This window comes from Arvicola amphibius, chromosome 14 (genome assembly GCF_903992535.2).
Source record: "Arvicola amphibius chromosome 14, mArvAmp1.2, whole genome shotgun sequence".
NCBI classification, from domain to species: domain Eukaryota; kingdom Metazoa; phylum Chordata; class Mammalia; order Rodentia; family Cricetidae; genus Arvicola; species Arvicola amphibius.
The window spans coordinates 61,642,065-61,663,842 of record NC_052060.1 but is presented as its reverse complement, the minus strand read 5'-3'; the positions used below and the strand labels follow the sequence as shown (position 1 = coordinate 61,663,842).

Sequence of the window (21,778 nt, the reverse complement as noted above, 5' to 3'; positions counted from 1 at the left end):
TATCCTTTATCACCAAAGCCCCGGGACCTTCCCCACTCACCTTAGGGCACTCAGTGAGTTTTTTATAGAGACAGGTTGTCAGACCACACTTAGAAGTCTTCCACATTTTATCATCCTCCCTGATTTAATCTTCAGTGTTACTGGGAGCCCTTGCTGTGCTTCATGCTGAGATTTCAGAGATGTGGTTTATCCGGACACATTTCATTTCCTCTCCCCTCCCTGGGCTGTGCATTTCAGTGCTTGTTGCTTGGCTACTGCTTTGAATGTATAGGCAGGTTCGTATTTGCTTCCCCCAAGTGCTTCATGTGTAACTCTAAGGCACTGAAAGGAATTTGGCATTTCAGCCAAACGTTAAATCGATAAACCATTACAGTCAATCCCTAAAGAAATAAACTGGACAGTGTCACTCGCTGATGTACTTATTTATGAGAAGGAACCACTGCACATTAGCCTAAGCCCTTTCCAAATGTTCATTTTCTCTCGTTATCTTAGATGCAGACTATGTTCCGCTTATCCTCTGTGCCTTATGCCCTCTGCCTTCTGTGGCCTGTAGGTGTGGCTCATGTTCACCCATGCCTAGGGAAGGCGTAAACCTTGGTGAACATTCTCTTACATGTAGGCTTGCGTTTATTTTCACTCTCTATTAGAATAGTCAGTCCATATTAAAACATATTTATAATTGGTCTCTATAAGAAGTCTAGTGACGTCATCGGTTTGCTCAATCCTAAATAAAATCTGTTCCAATTGGCCCAAAGAGGGCATATGTAATGCATGTTGGCAAGTTCTCATGTGTGTTCACTCTGGAGCAGGCTGCACAAGCTGCTTGTTCTCTCCACGGCAGACCCAAGCTTGTTTATGTCAAGAGTCCTCCAACAGGCCTTGCCCTATCCTGTGTCAAGCTGTTCCCTGGCTCTACAATGGGAAGAAGGAAAAACAGTCAGTGGTTTCAAGTACTGAAAACTTCATTTCCAGCCAAGGTTAATATTGTCTATCCCGTAATGTAAAGTTGTCTACGGTGAGGGTGGGAAGCTCGTCCACGGAGAGAAGCTCAATTAGGAACTCCAGCTGACTGCCTCAGCTTCCCAGTCGGCGCCCGATAGCTGCGGTAACCATCCAGTTTAGTCCCGGCATCTTTCTGATATTTGCCCTTTCACTTGGGAGTTCCACCTGAGGGGACACTCTGCTCTGCCTGGAACTCACTTGGGAGCTCCATCTGGCTGCCTCAGCAGGGCTTCTTCAGTCTCCCTCTGCTGGGTGTTTGCCAGCCCCAATTTGATGATGTCGCCTTTTCTTGCTGTCTCAATTGTGCTCCTCCAGTCATGACTGCCGGATGCTGCGAGCATTGAATCCAGTGTTCTGGAGTCGGCTGCTGCTTCTCTCTAGATGCTACTCACTATAGACTCCTTTACCTTCTCTTGCTACAAACTCAGTAAACTCATTCAAAACCCAAAGCACGGTTCTTGTAGATCATTCTCTGTGCTGGGTAGACAGGGAGCACACAGAGCTTAGTGCCGATTAAATGCCACACGGTGACAGCCCAGGAGTTTTGGTACCAGTCCCATGTGCTACAGTCAGATCACGATGACTATGTCTTTACTGGTCCCTTCTATTGGATCCCAAGACACACAAAGGCCAGGTCCTGGAAACCCACAATGTGGCCAGTATTCAAATGCAACTATAAAGGGTATCAGAATGGGCTTCACACAAATTATCTTTATATAAAAAAACATTTCATTTAATAAAAACCCAGCCTTAGGACATAGATAAAACAAGAACCACTTATATTTACAGTATTGCCTACACATTAAAAATCAACAGAATGGTTAATAAACCACAGATTCCTGAAACACATGAGCACGAATCAAGACAAGGAGATAGTTACGTCATTATAGCAAGTAAAATATAGTGAACAGAGCCTTAAGATGCCCACACTGTGACAGTTGTCTTAACACGCCCCAAATACAGTCCTAAATATTGAGGGTATGGGAAGACTGTGTCATTTTAAATATATTCGATATATATATTCTATAGCTTTCACTTCATCTTTATCTTAATTTTCAGCTTTTCTTATAAATAATAAAAGAGCAGACCAATAAAGTCTGAATTTTCTATGTCTTGTAGACTACTGTATAACTACAAGACACATATCTACATGAACCCGTTCAAGGCAGTGGATCTGCTTTTCTCTTCTCTCCTGGGGAGATTGGAACAATACAGTTTCTAGTGAAAGCCCAGTCCCCGAATGCCAGCACAGCTGCTTTCTCCAGGCCTGGCTCTTACGGCAGGCTTGGCAGCCTTTCCTGTTATCCTGGCCTCACATCACAGAACCAGCCTAGTGGAGTTTTCTTTGCCCGTTTTCATTCACACTGGTTTGTGCTGGTGCAAGAAGACAGCACTAGGTATTGGATTTTTCAGTAACTCATTTCCTCCGGTGCAAATGCCAGAGGCTAAAGTGATGCAAAACATATTACATGCAATATACACAGGACATGTTAGATTTATGTTACATGTCATATGTCACACACGGTAGCTTATATATTTGTTTCATTATATAAAGAACCATACACACAAAACATGTAGTATCTTACATAAATATATTACATATAGCTAAAAGACTCCGTTGCATATATGTGAAAAGGGGCAAGAACTTGTGTCTGCACATCCACTTAGCACATTAATGTTACACAGTTTCATGTGTTTAACCCATAAGTCTTATGGTTGGTGTTATAATTGGTTTAAAACCACTGATCAACTCCGCTTCTGCATGTGCTGTGTGTTGGGGCAGCAGCTCAGTGGAGCTCAGTGGTTTATTGGGAGGATTAGCCCTGTGTCAACCCCATTACATCAGGATGAGAATGTTTATTGATGATGCCGAGGACAAGGACCTTAAAGCTGATTCACGCGTCTCTGAGCCACAGCACGAGTGCACGGTGCAGCAGAAGTCGGCGTTCTGGGTGAACCTGCTCTGCAGTAGATGCTTTCCCTGGACAAAAGGCGAAGGGTCCTTTGGATTCCACTCGGCTTTGTTGAGAACCTAAACCTGCACTAAAAACTAAAGCCTGTTTTTAAAAAGCAGCACCAGGCGTATTTTACACAGACGCATACTTTTTCTCTCGGAGTTCAGGCGAGTCACGAAAGGGTCAGTCTGGTGTCTGGACATCACCTTTGTCAGACTTTGATTTCAGTTGTCTCATTATTATTTACATCAACAAAAGGAGCTTTACACTCTCGTGTTGAACTGAGTGTGATTAGATCGCTTGGATACAGACACAAAAATAAGAAAGTTAATAATGGTGATATGGAAGCAGCTTCCCACCGAAGTCTTTCGGATTACAGACTGGTAGTCCTGTACATAGATGTCACCCTGCTGATAATTAACTAAATCGACAGCAACTTTCTAGGTGTCTGATAACACGGAGCTAAGAGATAGATAAAGACAATATAGGAAAGGGGCTCTAGCCATTGTTTTAGGGGGAAAAAACCACAGAGAGTGAGAGCGTTTAAGGCAGTGTGCTATGATGCTGTGGGTTCCATGTAACATCAGGATGAGGGTACAGATGAGGACGCAGATATGAATTGTCCAAGGACAAGGAGAGAACACGTGGGACGTTCTGCAACAGTAGAACTGATGCCGAGGTCTTAGAGACACTAGCACATGCGTTTGAAGTGGATTCTGCCCCCGACATTCAACTGTAGGCAGTAAGGAAGTCAGCTTGAAGTTGAAACTGAGAGCTCATAGCAAGTACTTGAGGATAATTCTGAACAATGAATGAATCAGTCAGTGCTTACTGATCTGACACATTGCATGTGCTTCGCAGAGGTCATCACAATAACCCTACAGGAAGCACTGTTTTCAGCTCATGGGTAGGATCTCTTGAGACCCAGTGGTGTGTAATGAAGCTTTCTCAAGGGCACAGCGCCTGTGCGTGGTGTATGGCGAGTCAAACCCAACTTTGCTTCAAAGCCCACGCTCCTGTAAGGGGCGTCACTGCAGCAAACCTCGAGTGACGGTCCTCATGGGGAACCCTGTACAGAGCTCGGTACCCGTGCCGGTGAGCGATGGACGTTCTCTCGTGGTGGCATTTACCCTGCGCTCAGTGATGGTCGCTGAGCTTAAATCTCAAAAGTGTGTGGTAAAAGTGACAGGCTAACAGCTACTGAACACTGTTGTAAAATGAACAGATGGAAATAAAGCTGTGGGAGTTGACAGCGGATTCTCAGACCACACCACTATATAACTATATGGGTGGACAGAGTGCACCCGGTACGGGCTCCGAGTGCGAAACAGCAGATCCCAGAGCTGCCCACACAGGTGACAGCGTGGCGCTGTGAGTGCCTAGGCAGACACTGAATCTTTGCTGAGCTAAGGGAACGGGGGCTGGGGAGAGAAATCCAGAGGGCAGGTTGAGGAAGGAAAAAGAGGCTGTTGGATTTACAAGCAGGTAAAGGTGTTGGACGCTGTTAAAGAACTCAGTTTTTAAAGTTCACTATTTCAATATAGACAAAATTATTTTATTTTATAAAAAGTCACAGACTTAGATGTAGAATAATTGATAAATAATTAAAAATCTTGTTAATTTTGCCCTTTTTTTGTGTGTGCTGCCTGAGCACAAATTGTGAGAAATCTTAAGTTGATGTTGACTCAGAAGTAAGGTTGAACTGGAACCATAGGTAGTTGGCTGTATCTGGTTTTCCTTTTTATGGCTTTAACTGAACATTTAGTCATCTAGCCTTGGAACTGTTAGTGACACTTGGAAGACCCCTTCGCTGAACGGCCCCCTTAAGAGCAGAGAGACAATGTTGCAGTTTGTGAATTACTGAAGGGCCTATTCCCAGAAGCCTAGCTGAGGACACACAACTTTGTCATGTTCCATGCCAGCTTGGCCCAACACTGTTTGCACAACACCCTGCTTTCTCGTGGCTTTTTAAAAAAAATCTCATTAAGCTCATAGTTTATTAGATGGACAATTGCTCTCAACACCTGAATGCTTTCCTGTTAAAAAGTTACGCTGCTTTTTTTTTTTTTTAAAAAAAAAAAATTGATTCTTATGTAGAATCAAGCTATTAAAACACGTGACGATGTCCCGGCAAGGCTGGAGTTGGAGACACTGCTGTACCAACTCGGTCTGTGCTGCTCAACAGATGAGTCTGTGCAATTCTGCCCTACTTCTCAAGTGCAGAGTCCCAGTCCTTCACGGGGGCCAATCAGCATCCAGAAGTTCAGGTTATCGTAAGAAAGCTTGTCTCCGTGTGTTTAATGGCAAGAAAAAAATTAAAACCTGTGGTCCAAAGAAGGAAAAAATCCAAAATATTCCATTATCTTTCTCAGGAGGAAGAAACTCACAGACCCAGGGAAGCAAGGACTGCAGTGAACGTCCACCTCGGGGTGTTTGTCATCTGTCAAAACACAAAGAGAGACCTGTAAGTACAGTGGCAATGATTATTAACATGCTTGTGCATAGAGTAAAAATAACATATAAATAAGAAATGCATATGCCATCTACAGCCAAAACACATGTGTGTAGAAATTAGGTGTGCTTTGTAAATAAGGTCACTTATGGGTATGTCAAATACAGATTGTCTTGCATACAGTAAGTCTCAATGAGTATATAATTGTGATTCTAAAATAAGAAGAACCCTGTAAAATGCAGCCTTTCTCATATCAAACCAGCTAAGTTCTTCTGCCAGATTTTAAGGTAATGCACCGTGCTGGTTAGAGTGAAGGAACTCAGTTTCTCACTAACAGAATTTCAAATCTTTAATTCTTTTAGAAAGCATTTTGACTGCATGTGGTTTTCAAGAACATTATATATTATGCATCATGAGCTCCTTTAAAGTTTTCTTAAGCTAAAATAAGATACAAGTATAAGAAAAAGCAATCTCATAGCTAGGTGTGATGTCTCATGCGTGTAATTCCAGCACTCAGGAGCCTGAGAAAAGAGAATCCAGAGTTCAAAGCAACATAAAGAGTTTGAGATGAGCCAGGACTGAAAAAAAAACAACCCTGTCAAGCAAACACCACCACCACCACCACCACCACCAAGCCAACTAAACAAAGCACTGACAGCAACAGCAACAACAAATCCCTCCACATTTGGGCTTCCAGTTATAGCACCGATACTTACATGGTACCCAGGGTGATTGCAAATTCTGGTTGAGGGAGCTGCAGTGTGCTCCTTGATAAACTCTTGGGTACCGCATATATTAACTTTCTAAGGTGTTTTCAAATAGTCTGAGAAGTGCATTTTACATTAAAGAAAGGAGAGCAAGATAAAAAGAAAGCACAAGTAACAAATGCCTAAAAATCCATACAACAAATGTACCAGACAAAATTTTTAGGAGTACAGAGAGAGACTAGAAGGATAGCTCAGCTGTTGAAAGCACTTTCTGCTACTGCAGAGGACCTGAATTCAGTTCCCAGGGCTGATATTGGGCTTCTCACCATTGCCAGTCACTCCAGCTCCAGGGGATCTTATGCCCTCTACTGGTCTCTATGGCCATCTGCACTCACGCGCGTGCGCACGCACACACACACACACACACACACACACACACACAGAGAGAGAGAGAGAGAGAGAGAGAGAGAGAGATTGAAAAATGCCTAAAGAAGAAAAGTATAATAGAAAGAATGAAAAGGACTGTAATTGGCTTATTTGTTGCTGCTGAGGAGGGAACCCACCCCTGAACATGCTAGGCCAGCACTCCACCACTGGGCCAAATCCCCAGAGTTTCCCATTTTTTCCACTTTCTTGATAAGCCAAGTGTGTTGTCTTTAAAAACAGTGAAACCCTTTTCTTCGCATCCTCTCTTTTGGACATAGGTTACAGAGTACAATCAAGCTGGCAGACTTCATTCAGTCTGCCCATGGCTCTGGAGTCCCTGACAGACACACGGAAGACAGTGTTACGGGGGAGGAACTGATGTTCTAAATTTAACAGCGTCAACCACGCATCTGGCTCTTCATTTTGCTCTGTTTTCCAGTGTTTGTTCACTGGAGGACACATTTCATACAAATCAAATCAAATCCAAAGGGGAACTGAGAGCGTGCCGGCCATGTGGCTAAGACATTGGGTTCTGGTGTCTAATTAAAACACTGACTCGGTTGTAAAACACTTATTATGCATCTTGTTATGAGCGCTCAATGGCGGGGTAGAGGAGCTGATTTGTCATAAGTCCAAGCTTGAACCAGTCTCCGTGAAAAGAGGTGTCTGAAGGGTTTCACAAAAGAAAGCCACTCTGTCGAGCTTGGCTTTCCTGGATCAAAATGGGTGTGATGACTTCCAGGTGTGTGGGTGCGTGTGTGTGTGTGTGTGTATAGGTCAGGGGAAAATCTTGAGTGCTGGTCCTCAAGTAACTTCTCCTTTTTGATTGAGACAGTGTCTCTCATTGGCCAGGCTAGCTGGTCAGCGAACTCCAGGGATTCCACAGTCTCCCCCCTTCCCTCTCTCCATCACTGAGATTACAGGTACACACCACACCTGGCTTTCAACATGGGTTCTGGGTGTTGAACCAAGGTCCTCGCACTTGAGGCAAGCTCTGACAGACTGAGCCATCTCCTCAGTCCTTACCTTTTGATTCTCAGAGGCATTTTTGCCTTCATATCAGTAGACAGACCTGAGTCAAGGACGAAAGCTTTTCAGTCAAGCTGGCAGCCTCTCCCTCTTACCTTTCCAGCTGGTCACTCCACACCAGAGCTGAGGATCCTGGGCGGGGCAGGGAGGTGGAGCTGGAAGCATAGTTGGTGTGGTTCCTGATCTGTGGACAGACAGAGGTGTCAGAGGACAGAGCTACTCTTGGGTTCTTTTTCTCAGGTGATGTTCCCTCAGAGGTGTTGACAGGGAACCAAAGCCCGCACATTGACTTCAATGGGCATGGTAAAGAAGAGATGTGCTTTAGACTGTCTTCCCAAGACCATCACTCTCCAATATCACGCTGAGAATGCAAGACACTTTGCTTCCTCCACATCCATGTGTGAAATGATTTCTGTCTCTAGAGTGCTTACTCAGCACTTTTTCAACCCTGAATAAAAATGTAATACACTCTGAAAACAGAGTTCACTTCAACACATTTATCGGTAACAGTCTTACAAGAAAAAGCAGAATGAAATGAAGTTGTTTTGCTACCCAGAGCATTGGTCTCAAAGTCATCAAGACTAACTGGGATGGTGCACCTGTGCAAAACACATGACATTGCTTAGTGTGTCAGGTGAACTGGGTGAACACTAAGCCTTCCCACTCCAGCTGTGTTAAGGAAATGTTGGAGCCCATGGATGTGAATCCATTCTACCTTGATCGACGGTCAGAGAGGTCAGGCCTACGCCTGTTCCTTCAGGGTTACTATGGGAGATCTGACCCAGGGTGTAACTATCTTAGCTTAGGGTGTGGTCACTGCGTGTCCTCCCTAAACAACAGAATACTTAACTCGGGATGTTTTGGGTATTGAAGAGGTAATTGCTCCGTTTGTTCCTTGTATCTCGGTAAAGAAGCCTTTGGCCCCAACCCCCCTCGCTTTGGGAGTGGGGTGTATAAACCATATGGAAAATAAATGCGGGCAAATTCAATATTCACTGCGTTGCCCTCCAGACTCTATTCTGTGTCTCTGTCTATTTCTTTTGTATCTGTTTCATCTGCCTGACATCTCTAGCACACACGCTCCTACCCTGGAGTATATACACACCCGTCGAGGCTGGACCCCAACAGATGTTGCCCCAGCATGGGACCCCAATGTGGAAATGGGTGAGCTCATAAAGAAAGTGAGTCTGGATACCTATGGCATGCACGACATCTTTCTCACAGTGCAGAGAAAACAGAAGATTGGCGACATTGTCCATCCAAACACAACTCTGGGTCAGTGGTCAGACTAGGGAGCAAGCAGTGTGTTTCCCCATTTCTTCTGCAAGGCCTCCCATCCTCCCTCCTTTTATTCTTGTAGAGAGAGAAAGTCCTTCTTCCATCTGGGGTAGGTGTATACACAGTCATCTGCATCATCTGCATATGATGTGGTCACACCAACCGCCTGTGTGCATGCGCTAGGGAGGTTTTAAAAGCAGGATACGCCATCTCCCTCTCTCTCTGCACACTGATTCCCCAGGCCTGCACACGCCCTCTCTAATAAACCCCTACGTGGGTTTTTTGCGTGTTTTGTGGTTCTTTCTCACTCGTGCCAGGTAATTTCATTGGTGCCATGACTCGGATGGGGCTCACTCATGCACGCAAGGGCTTAGCTGAGTCATACGTGAATGTAACCATGCATGCACGCATGTGGGTCACACAGGGGATGTTTAACATTCAGGCACTTCTGCCTGAAGGCTTGTCTGCATGTGCATGGCTCTAGAACCCAGAAGTGCTGTCTTATTTGTGGCTGATTATTTACAGTAGGTTCTGGCTTTAGTTGGCCTTGCTGATCCTCCTGTTGCCAGTCAAATAATGGTCCTTAATTACAGCCCTGCTTCGTGATGTAAACACATCTGAGCCTGCCACATTGGTCGGCCACACCGTAGCGGTGGATAAAGTTTCAGAGTCTGGTATCAAGCGGCAGAATGGGAACACTGCTGTGGGGAGCTGGGACAGTGTGTACTCATCCCCGTCTATCCATCCAGGCCTACAGCTCATGAAACAGGCATGAACCTAACATGACTTGGAACAGTAAGGTATCAGGGAGAACACATCAGTTGTAATACGTGGTTAGGACAGCAGTCATGGGGGACAGCGGATAAAAACTTCCTTCCCCTTCTTCACAATTCTGTTGTAAATTCCCATAAAAATAAGTCTGAAATAGTTCTATATTTGAGTGATGTGTGGTTTAGCCTAATAAATGGTTTTTCAGGAAATGGTTTATCCTCCATATTTTTCTTCTCTCAAGCATGCCCTCTATGTTAAGACAAATTATCAGTAAGTCCTAAAGATCTGTCAGTTTTTGTCATAAATAGCTGGAGCTCTGATACACCCAAGGTACCAGCAGGTGGTTCCAGCCATCTCTGCTCCCTCAACCTGTTATAGAATTGATGTGTGAGGTAAGGATGAAGGATGTCTCTTGGGAGAAACCAGGAAGGGAAGAGCAAGGACAAAGACACCAACAGGATTTGAAGGTCAGTGGAGCCTCACCTCTGCCTGACCTTTAGGACTTCTCTGAACTGGGAATGATCCTCACAGCTTGCCCCACATCAGGACAAAGGTTCTGGGCCTTTCTTCTCCCACACCCATCAGCATTTCTGATCCTGCTAGCTGTAGCCTCTGCACGGCACACTGTACGTGGTTAGCAGTGACAGGCTGAGGTTCTGTGCGGCAACAGGAAGGACTTCAGAAAGGAAGCCGGCCATCAGCCAGCACCAGATGCGCCCTGTGGCAAGTTATGCCTAGCTGCAAGTGGGAAGGCTGCCTGTTTTAAGAATGGGGCACTCTGGGAAGATGTCTCATGAAAAACAGCCTCCTCTGACCACTATGATCCATTCCTCTTAGCTAGAGGTTAAGCTTTTAGACTATGTTGAGAAGCGATGTTTAAAAGTTAGCACTTGGGAGGCAGAGGCTGGAGATTGGAAGTGTATGGCCAGCCTGGGATTAGGGTAGGGGAGAATTATAAAGTGGAAGCAGCCTCTTGAAGCTTTCCCTGCTTTTAATATCATTTCATGTTTAACTCCTCAAATGCACTGCCTCCCACGACACCTCCAAAATGGTACAGTCAACTGCAAATAGACCTCTTAGATACCTCAGCTCTCCACAGCGGAACTCAGCCTTTGTATTGACAGATGGCTTCCTAGAACTAAGCCCCTCAGTCTGACTTCCAGTAATCTCATAGGGTGGCAAATGTTTCCCCCACCATTAAATGCAATGTACCCTTTTCTCTCTGAGTACGAGAGCCCAAAGTTCCAGTAAAGTGTAACATGCGAAGATATATCAAGGACGTTTTTAAGAACCCAGGTGAGACTGAATACTACCCTCCCATGTGCATGCAAGCGAGTGGGAGGTCGACTTCCCCGTGGCAACTGTGGCAAGTGTGTCAACATACCAGTCCCCTGACACAGCCAGTGCTGGGTCTCCTCCGAGGGTGTCCTGAGGAGCCTGTGGCTGCTGGAGGTTTGAGGGTGAGTGACACCTCTATTTGTGGATCTGATAATAGATTAGAAAAACCCTACCGAATACTCAGAGACTATTTGCAATTATACAAGACAGTAGTCTTGAAACTTAACCATCATTTTACTTTCACAGGATCCCATAGAAAGAACATCAACGCCATGACAGCTGGAAGTAAATCTAGAAGACAATGTCCCCTCTCCCAACAAAGTTTGTCCTCAGGGTTAGGGACATCATTTAGGGGTTGATTATAATTTGTATATGGTTGGGGGGTGGGGGGGAATTATGTAAACTCAGGGATCTCTTTTTTAAAAAAAGAGGAAATTGGATGGGATAATAGATTAGTGTGATCTTACTCACACTTATAATAATAGTGAGTAATAAAGTGAATACTTGTGAGCTATTATTTATAGGCAATTTACATTGGTATAGATTTTTGTATATTGATACAAACTTAAATTATATTGAATATATTCCTATTTTAGTCTACAATATTTGTATATCTAGGCAAAGTTATTTTGTCATATTGTATACATGCATGCTTCTACCTCTGCTTAAGACATTTTGTATAATATTAATACAATTTTAGGATACATTTATCATATTGAAATATACATTTCTACCTCTGATCAAGATACTTAAACATTATTTACATTTTGAGATCACTGTCCTCATTTGTCACACAGTTGTTTAAAGATTGTTTAATATTCTAATATGAAGTCTTAGTCTTTAAGTTATACAGGTATTAAGATTCATAGGTCAATAGTCATCCATGTTTTTCATACTTATAGTTAGACTAATCAGGTTCTTTTGATACATAGAGATTTATTCTGAATAGATAGGTAATGTTCAACCAGTTCAAAGAGCTGTAGAATATGGCATTTAAATAACTTAGGGTTCTATTGATATGAGACACGATTGCTCCTGGCAGCACTGATCTATTCCCGAGCCAGAATGTTGTGCACCAAAGAAACTCCACTTGGAGCTTGTTTTCTTCTTGGCAAAACTGGCCTTTGAGCAAAGAACTGCCCGTGCATTTACCACTGACAAAATGTATGATGTCTGAACAGGACAAGCAAGATACAAGAAAAAAGACTGTCAGATCTTGCCAAGACAGGGTAAGACAACGGTTTTGAAAAATTTCCTGCCTCTAAAAATGGTCAGTTACTCTAGGCCTTAGCCAAAGTTGGTTGCTCCAATGTTGCAAATAAGGCTTTGGGTGCTTGCCCAGGTAGCCAGTTGTCTCTGACATTTGTTGCAAATTTTGGAAGTTGCCTGATTGCACTTCCTGCTTACTCAAGTAATATAATTTCTCTTCTTGAGTCTTTGATGAGGCTGAAGACTAGGTAGATATAATTAACTTTCCTCTCATGACTTGGCCAAGTTATTTATAATACAAGATTTAAACTCCTTAGGATAGGATAATTATTGAAACATTTATCACGTTTCTTGCTTGATATTGTTTATGCTGGTTGTAATTCTAATTTTTATACCTGATATTTGTTCTTATTGCATATAATTTTGTATTAGGCTTAGAAATTCCTTATTTAAACAAAGGGGGAGGTGTTGTAGGAATTCCTACCACCAGTAGCAGTTAAGTTACCCACCCACTTGGGTGTGGCCTCTTATCCTTTATGTGCCTATGTAAAGCGCTTGTCCCGCCTCTTTTCTGGCTGTGGGATTTGGTTGCTGTTCCCTGTTCCAGCAGAGGATTGTGATCTGTGAGTCTACTCCTAAATAAATAACCCTCTATTACACTCAATTCTGAGCTAGTGTGGGATTTCTTTTAAGCATCCTTCTTCATATTTGCACTGCCTCTGTGGGCTGAACCCTGTGCTAGTCTGTCTGTGAGGTGCTGTAGTTCAAGGACCCTGTGTGCGCGGATTCCCTAACTAACTGACTTATTCCATCCTGGTCCTGGCATCTCAGGGCTGGGACAGTCTACACAGAGGCCTTAGGACTCATGTAAACATTAGCTTCATGTTTTGAAGAAGCCTCAGAGAAAACTTGTAGAATTCTCACCCGTTTAGTTCAGTTGTGCCCTCCCATAGCCGCCCATCCCTCTTCTGCCTCCTGTTCACTGGCCCCTTTCAAACCCTTCTGAATGTGAATTATTCTCTTTGATTCCTTCCCTGAAAAACCATAATCATAATGTACTTTTCCTCTGGCAAGCATTGTTATAAGCATTTTACCAATCTTAATTCACTTAAATATCACTGTCTTCCCATGAGATTGGAGGAACTGAAACACAGATAAGTAACCCAGGGTCACCTACAGGATGTGCAGAGTTGAATTCAAACCACACATGTATAATGATACATTACCAATTTATAGCTAATATCACGGATGTGTTACTTCCTCTAACTCCCCTCTCTGAATTTCACTCAATGTTAATAAAAATCGATCTGCTAGTAACTTACAGTATGTATTGCCATTTCTAGTACTGCAGCTGTCAAGCTACATATGCCTGATTTGTGGATTAAGCTCTAAGATTCATGAACTTGGCTCTTCCTTTTTATATAGAAATAGCAAAACTTCATTGTCTGGACTGAAGACATTGTTCTGAGGAGGGAATATGGTAAATTTTATTTATACGACACTTAAAAGAGAATTAGCCATTCTATCAATTAGTAATTAATAACTAAATATACATGATAAAGATAGAATGGAAGGGAAATGTAGGTACTTTAGGATGTTGACATGGGAAAACAAACCCTTCATGGCCAGTGGCTTTTCATAATTCAGACAGTAATATACAGGCATACATACACACACACACACACACACACACACACACACACGAATGAATGGCATGGTAGAGAGTCCATTGGGATGACCAGGAACAGTAGAAAGGGGATCTAATTGCAGGAGAAGAGAGCACAGTGGAGCTTGTGTTCACCCCGAATTGGAACTCGCAGCTCATCTTTAGGGAGAGTCTGCTCTTAGTCACAGGGCCAACTACTCAGAGCAGGGCGGTGATCCTGTGAGTAAGCAAAACTGCACTTTTTACGGCTAGAAGGAGCTTTGGGGATCACGGAATCCAGCACCTTTACACATGGGGATGTTGTTTTTATGGCAACAAAGCTGGATTTTAGTAAAGGTTTGTCCGGAATCCAGTTTCCTCATTTTTGTTCCACATGAGGCCCAAGAATAGATCGGCAGCTTTCATCTACTTATAAACAGCCCAGAGCATAAATTGTCCAGTAAAAAAGAGAAAGGAGAGAGCAGAGGAGGGGGAGGGGAAGGAAGAGAGGGGAGGTAAGGGAGAGAGAATGTGAATTAATGACCAGAATGAAAGCTGGGGGGTGGCCTGGCTGGGCTATTGTCATCACTCCCAGTTTTTGTTTGTCAATGCCTCTGAGTGTCTAGCCTCTGGCATACTGCAGCCTAATTACTGCAGGGTATTCAAATGAGTGGGCTTGTGTTTTTGCCTAGTGTCTCTAAGCAGACATTAGCTCCACTCACAGGCAAATGTTGTTGATCGTGATGCTTCAGTGAAGTAAGGGAGTTGCTCAAATCTAGATCAAGAACCACAACCTCATGGGCTCTGCAGCTCTCTGCAGAGTTTAAGGTAGTGGATTATTCTATAGCGAGGATAAGGACGGAAGGTCACCCCACGCAAGGAACAGCCTCCTGTCAGGCTTGTTAACTCCGTCCTGGTCTTTCTGGAGTGAAGTTACCTATCTGGCCCACCCTACTTGGAGACCACTCTCAGCCCCTCAAAGCTTCCCTGTTCCTTCCTGCTCTTCTCAGAACCCAAATCACCCTGAGAGGGACGAAGAGGGCCTCCCATGTGGGTGTCTTGGCCCTGGCTGCTGTAAGCCTGACTCCAGACAGATCTACTCTTTCCACAGTCCCAATAAATGCTTCCCTTGTTTCCAGGTTTTGTGACCCCAGGGCCACTGCTTGAATCTGGGTGTATTCAGTGGTATTCTGTGCTTTTTGCAAAACACTAATGTGCATTCTAAACAGAATAAATTGTTATTATGCTGCTCTTCTTGCATTAACATAAGTTCATGATGCCTTGAGAGCTTAGAGAGGGGCATCTATAAAAGTGATTTAGGAGATCTGGGGCTTCCTGGGAAATGGCAAGAAGGAGTGTGAGGAGGACTGCAGAAGAAGGGCTAAGTTCTTAAAGGCAGAGTAGCAGGCCTGAGCCAACACTGCCTGCCACAGGGGCCATTTCTCATTGTCCTAAGATTGAGTGGGGTGGATGGTGTCTACTGAAGCATGACACCTGCCCTCCATGTGTGCCCAAGACTTTCGCACACATTTGAGGGTCACATGTAATAATTAGCTGTAAAAGTCTGAGGAGGAAGAAAGTCCAAGGTGAAGTCAGTTATCTTGTAGGAGGAGCCCCTGGGAAAAGGCTAAGGAGAGCCATCACCTTTTGACCTGAGTGACCACACCTGGACTGTTTGCTTTTATACCAGGGTACCATGGAACCTGATGCTGAGCATGGCCCTCATCCCAGAGCGGTCTTCATTTCGCATTGTGACATAGGAGACTTGGTGTTCTCCTTGAAAACCACAGAAATCATCGCAGAAAGCAAAGGAAGCTGCTTGTAGTGCCCAAAGTTGTGAGCATCCCTGTGTGGTACTGCACAGAGACAGGGGATTCTCTGCGAAGAAGTCAACAGTTCTTCCCACAGAGTTTGATAGGTATCTGTAGACACTATACTTCCACACTGCAATTAATTTTCACTTCCTCTTCAAGGGGTTATTCTTCAGGAGGATATGCGTGCTTTATTTGAACATTAAGTCATTTAAAAACTCATATTCCACCGTCAGGCTCTGCTTGTTCTGCAGGTTCAGCTTGCTATCCATCCACTCCATTACCTCATTGGTACTTTTCTCTACCTTCGTCATGTCAGCAGCATCCAGGTGCTCATACTGGTCCAAGACAAAGGAGATTGAAGCTAAAATCAAGGAGCTGACGAGTATCTGCAATCCTATAATTTCAAAGCCCAAACCCAAAGTGGAACCCCCAAAGGAGGAGCCAAAACATGCTGAGCAGAATGGACCAGTGGACGGCCAAGGAGATAGCCCAGCCCCCCAGGCTGCCGAGCAGGGTGCAGACACAGCTGTGCCTTCTGATGCAGACAAGAAGCTTCCTGAGATGGACATTGATCGATTTCAACACTTGTTTATATTAAAACAGACTATTATAAAGCTAAAAAAAACCTCATATTCCAAAATAGTGTAAGAAAAAAGTAAGAACAATAAAAATACTTATTTCATATCCTTAGCCCTGAAATTATATACATACAAGTGACTCTAAATAGACTAAGCAGGATCTATCTATCTATCTATCTATCTATCTATCTATCTATCTATCTATATCAATTAAAGAAAAAGAGATCATGATTTCAAGAGAGAGGACAAGGAAACAGGAAGGGGTAGAGCGAGAAAAGGAAAAGGAAAAATTATACTTTAATTTTAAAAACCAATAACAAAAATTTAATACAGTATCTAAAGCAAGATTGATATTATGTAATAATTAACAAAAAATTGAAGGAATTAATTTGAGCATTACCCTAATTTTTAAAATGTCAACATGCAAAAAATAAAACAGAAAAAAATGCATCCATATGCTAACTGACAAGTTGAAATGATTCTTATTTTTTAAATATTTGTCTGTGTGTGGGGGGTGGAATACATGTCTGTGCATCACATATATGCCCGGTGCCCATGAAGACCTACACGAGGGTGATACAGCTGTGAGCCTCCATAGGGGTCCTGAGAACAGAACTTGGGTCCTCTGCAAGAGCGACCAGTGCTCTTGGCTGCTGAGCTCTCTCTCCAGCATCAATTCTGTTCTAAAAAGAGAAATCCTGCTGGGGAATCTCTTCCTCCATAAACCATGGCACATTTTCAGTTCCTCCTTTATATTCCCTGCACCATCATGCGGACACAGGCTCCTTCAGAAAGTAGCTTGTGTTTGGTTGCCTCTGGTCTTTGTTATCCTTTGTCATCCATCCCCTGAATAAGAAAGCCAGCGAGCGGTGTTTCCCCATGGATCCCGTCGAGACTCCTCTCAGTGCTGAACTGTGTCCAGGAAGTGTGCGGCCAATAAATGTCCTCCTCCCCAAACTGCTGTTTCTCACAACTAGAACACGCCATATGATTGTGAATAAGCCTGAAAAGGTTCGAGTGTCTGAATTGCTTGGAACAAAACTGAGAGTGTGGCCCAAGGAGAGTTAGCCGGTCCCTCTCAGCTGTGTTGGATACGGTGTTGATTACCCTGCCCACAACTCTAGGGTCCTGTAAGGGAAGGTCCATAGCCATCACCTCAGCTGAAGGGGTAGCCATGAGCCTCTCTCTCTGTATATTTTGTATAAGGATTCTGTTCGTTGCTGCCCAATCTGACTATACAGGCACGCACATCTAAGTCACGTTCCTGCCACGGTGACCTCTCTGCCATGGCGGACCAGACCACTGAACTGTCAGTCAAAACAGCCTGTGCTGCTAACACAGCTTATTTCAGTCACTCAGGGGATGAGAAACTAACACAGCTGACAAGACCTCAACTCCCTCTCGAGGCTCCGAACCTGGAACGGCACTGTCATAGTTCAGGTGTGTAATGTCTGCCTGGGGCTCAGGTATCATCAGAATCTTTAGTCCCAGCATCATTTTTAGGAGCCCGATGAGCTTCAGGAGGGAGGGCAAGGCTGGCATGGTTGGGTCATGAAGGTGTCTCAAGGTTTCGTGTCCTCTCAAACCATGAACCAAACTAATCCTTCCTCCCATGAGCTGCTTTCTATTTGGTTTTGGTCACAAAAACAAGAGAAGTAACTAAAGAGAGAGCCTGGTGACTCACAGCCTAGCTATCAACTTTCTTAGTTACTTTTCTTGGCAAACCTGGAAGTACAGGGCTCAGGCAGAACTGGGGACATGCCCCATCAGCCCCACAAGAAGGCCCCAGGCCCAAAAGGTTACACAGCCTTCCTTAACAGTGCCATCAATCAGGGGCCACTTCTAATATATGAGCTTGGGGGGATGCTTCACAATCAATAACGTCCACTTAAATAGAAAAATATCTTTAAAAGGAAGCATTGTTTTGTAAAAGATAACTAAAAGGAAGTTGTGCAGATTACAAAAATTGAAAAGGTTTTGGCGACAAAAATAATACCCATCTTTAAATAAATCTACAAATACATGAACTATATTAGGAAAAATTATCTTCTGGGATTGGTAAAAATACTGTCTCCTAACACCAAATTCTATTTTTCTGCTAAAGGAACACAGAGCAAGATGACTCCTATATTCGCAGATTGGTGTCTTAGACATTGTCAGAGAAGCTTCCTCCTGTAGGAGGTGGGGATTAGCACAGCGATCCACAACTGGAAGGCGTCAGGGAGTGAGAGACTTTGGAGCACCCAGTCTTAAATGGGGTGTCTTCAGCAAAGCTCTCCCTTCACAGACCAGGGATCTGTACGGAAGAGGAGAGGGGACGGTAAGAGCCAGAGATGAGGGATGGCACCAAGAACACAGTCAGGACCTTCCGGACACAACAGGACGGTACGTGCATGCATGAACTAACAGGGAGACTGTGGCAGCACTCACAGGGCCTGCCACATTCAAGCCAGATGCGGTGCCAGCCCTGCAAGGAGGAAGTGGACCAAGAACGCATCTCCAACTGACGATTGTTTGCAAAGGGAAAAAATTAACTTTCTCCACTAGAGCCTCACTGGGTATAGAAACCACTAAGAGTAGGCTCAGGCCAGCAGCAGACGGCCAGCAGCAGATGGCCAGCAGAAAATGGCTTGGTTTTGCTTTTGGTTTTGTATTTTTTGACTTACAGTTCTTTGTTTTTTTGTGTGTGTGGTTGTTTTGTTTTGTTTTTGGTCTAATTGGTCTTTTGCATTTATGTTTTCCAGTTTTGTGCTTCTATGGGTTTTGTTTTCTGTATGTTTGTTGTTTTTTCTTTTTAAATTGTATTTTGTTTGCTTATTTGTTTTCTAAAGAGAGAGAGAGAGAGAAAAGGCATAGAGTTGGGCAGGTAGGGAGGACCTGGGTGAGGAAAAATAAAGATCATAATATGCTGTATGAAAAAATTTTCAGTAAAGGAAGGAAAATATTACTGTTCCCTTCTCTCCCACATGTAAACACCTTTGGACTGTAACCAGCGGGAAAGGAAAGTACGTGGAGCTGAAGTGCTAAGGGAAGAACTTGCAGATGAGGACCTAATTACGCTGAGTGACTCCATCCAGGATGGAGCGTGTGAGGGAGGCGAGATCAGGAACCCCAAAGAAGAGGAAGGAAGGGTCTAAGCCTTTGAGGACATGCAGCAGCAAGGTGTCTTGGTGTTTGTGCGTGAGGTAAAGGGGAAGTTGATGAGGGTGCTCTCATCTCTCCTGGCTTCCTTGAATTCCTTTGGGATTAGGGAAGGGACAGAAAACTGGTGGACAGAGACCAGCACAGGGACACAGTGGTTAGGGTCACAGAGTTGTCCTAGCAGAGGCAGTGTTCCTACAGGTGAGGAACCCAAAGCAGTATCTAGACTCTAGAAGGAAAAGGTTGCGCTTGCAGTGACTTCTATGCCAGAAGGAGGACGGTAGTTGGAGTTGAGTCTAGAGGACCAGGGACCCCTGATGTGTGAGGAAGTGGCCCTCAGTTTACCACAACTCCCCTGTTTTCACAAACAGGAATCACCTGTGGGTAGGTTGCGTTGGTCTGATTGGCTGTACCAGCTCTACCTGTGGGCAGCTTTCTCTCCTCCAGGTAGTGTGGAGTATGTAACAGCTCCTTCACACTGGTACCATCTAGCAAGGGAAGGGAGAACGGGGGAAATGACAAAAAGAGAGAGAGTACCTTCAAGTGTAAGTTTTGGAACCCACTGTGCTGCTCTCCTGCCTCCCAGGCCCTACCACATCAGCAGAGAACATGGATCAGTGCTGATTAGTGGTGATGCTGCATTCTACACAACAAATATCCAAATAGATATTTAAAAGCTGCTAATATCATACTGATTTTACAATCAGTCTTGTTACAGTCATAGCAAACCCTAAGTTGCGGAGGATGTGTGCACCATCTCCCTTCTACTAGTTAGCAGAAAGGAAGAAACAGATGTCATCAACTCTGAATAACTACAGCAACTTCCCTTATACATATGTAAACATTGACCTTTCCCCCAACCTAATGCATTACAAAAACAATCAGAAATCCAAAACAAAATTAAAATCTCTGCCCAAAATGAAAAATAAAAAAAGTCACATTAATTCCAAACAAACTAGGAATGTAGAAACAGAGACAAATAGAAGGTATACATTCTGCTCTTTTGAATAAATTGTCATCCAAAAGTCTATTGAGGATCTCCTTGTAATTTCCTATGGTAAACAGATCACAGGAAATTCAGCTCAGACAAGAAGCAAACAACCCCAAGGCTCTTATTTATCACCAAGTCAGTAGCTGAGAGGCTCAAGGAAGATTAAAGGCTGCTGTGAACATGGTAATGTCTGAGAGCCGTGGATTTCATGTTAAATCAATCCTTATCTTTAGGTCGGATAAGGTTTGATTAATACCGCTGCACTTCTGTACACTGGAGGGTTTCCTAGTCCCTGATGCAGGCGCTGCAGTCAGCAGAAACATTTACACCAGAGAAGTGACCTCCTATGGTTCTTACTGTGCATCATAATCACCCACAGCCATCCAACAACCAGATTAAGTTGACCCATTGGGGTCAACTTAATTTGTGGATCCCAACAGATGCTCTCCTTTATGCACAAGACAAATACTTCAGCCTCATGATAAAGGTCAACTCAATCAGCTCTTGCTGATAACATATTCTATGCAAAAGATGTTGTCCAGGCAGTAAAAACATTTTGACTCAATAACAAGAAAATTGTTGCAATTTGTTCATGATTTAAAGTGATCATTATACAGCATAGACCCTATGGGCTGATTGGTTATGATGAGTCTAAACGCAGGGCACCCCCATTTCTCTTGGGTGACAGAGTCAGCCAAAGAACGGCCAACACACCAGTTCCAGCATGGGTGTCTGGAATCTGACCCAGAAGAGAGATTTCTCAGTTTTAAATACAAAACAATGCAGTAAATCATCATTGCCTGGTATTTCATAAGTCGGAATGTCACAATAACTATAACCCTCAGGCAGAGTCTGAACAGATTCCTTGACGTTAAGTAACTCACACAGAGAACAGCCATCACAACAGTCACTCCCAATCCCAGCACAATATTTAAGGATCGTGGCTCCTGCAGCTACTCTCCCTTATGTGTAACAGAACCCATTACTAGCTGGATTCCAACTGACACATTGTGTTCCCAGATCTCTGTGTTAGGTGTGGCTATGTGAGAAAATTCTGACCAATTATATGTAAGCAGAAGTGGTGGGACTTCTGTAAAGTCTTAAAGAGAAAAAGCACGATTTTCTTGACTTCCTCCTTTCCACCAGAAAGTAGACTGACGGCTGGTACTCAAGCGGTTGTATTGGACCATGAGGCAGTCAATGAGAGTGGCAGCTAGAGATAGCTTCATTTCTGATGACCAGGAATGGCCAGATCAGGCCGGGGCTAGCTACCTAGCTAGAAATAGCTTTATTTCTGATGACCAGGAACGGCCAGGTCAGGCCAGGGCTACCTAGCTAGAAATAGCCTCATTTCTGATGACCAGGAACGGACAGGTCAGGCCATGGCTACCTACAGCCAGCGTTTATCTGTGCATCAGGAAAGCATCTTTCAGTCATTCTTT

At 43.9% G+C, this 21,778-nt stretch overlaps 1 protein-coding gene across 1 annotated transcript in view; it reads right to left on the bottom strand.

Annotated features, from left to right (window-relative positions):
* Positions 1-4,283: 4,283 nt before the first annotated feature.
* The window catches only part of Ptger3 (prostaglandin E receptor 3), a 68,175-nt gene continuing 50,680 nt past the window's right edge, over positions 4,284-21,778 (bottom strand). Inside the window, exons 3-4 of the mRNA XM_038312129.1 lie at positions 7,667-7,755; positions 4,284-5,397 (exon numbers count right to left, since the gene is read on the bottom strand). Of these exons, the coding sequence (XP_038168057.1) occupies positions 5,394-5,397; positions 7,667-7,755 (93 nt within the window). The 3' untranslated portion in view covers positions 4,284-5,393. The remainder of the gene's footprint in view (positions 5,398-7,666; positions 7,756-21,778) is intronic.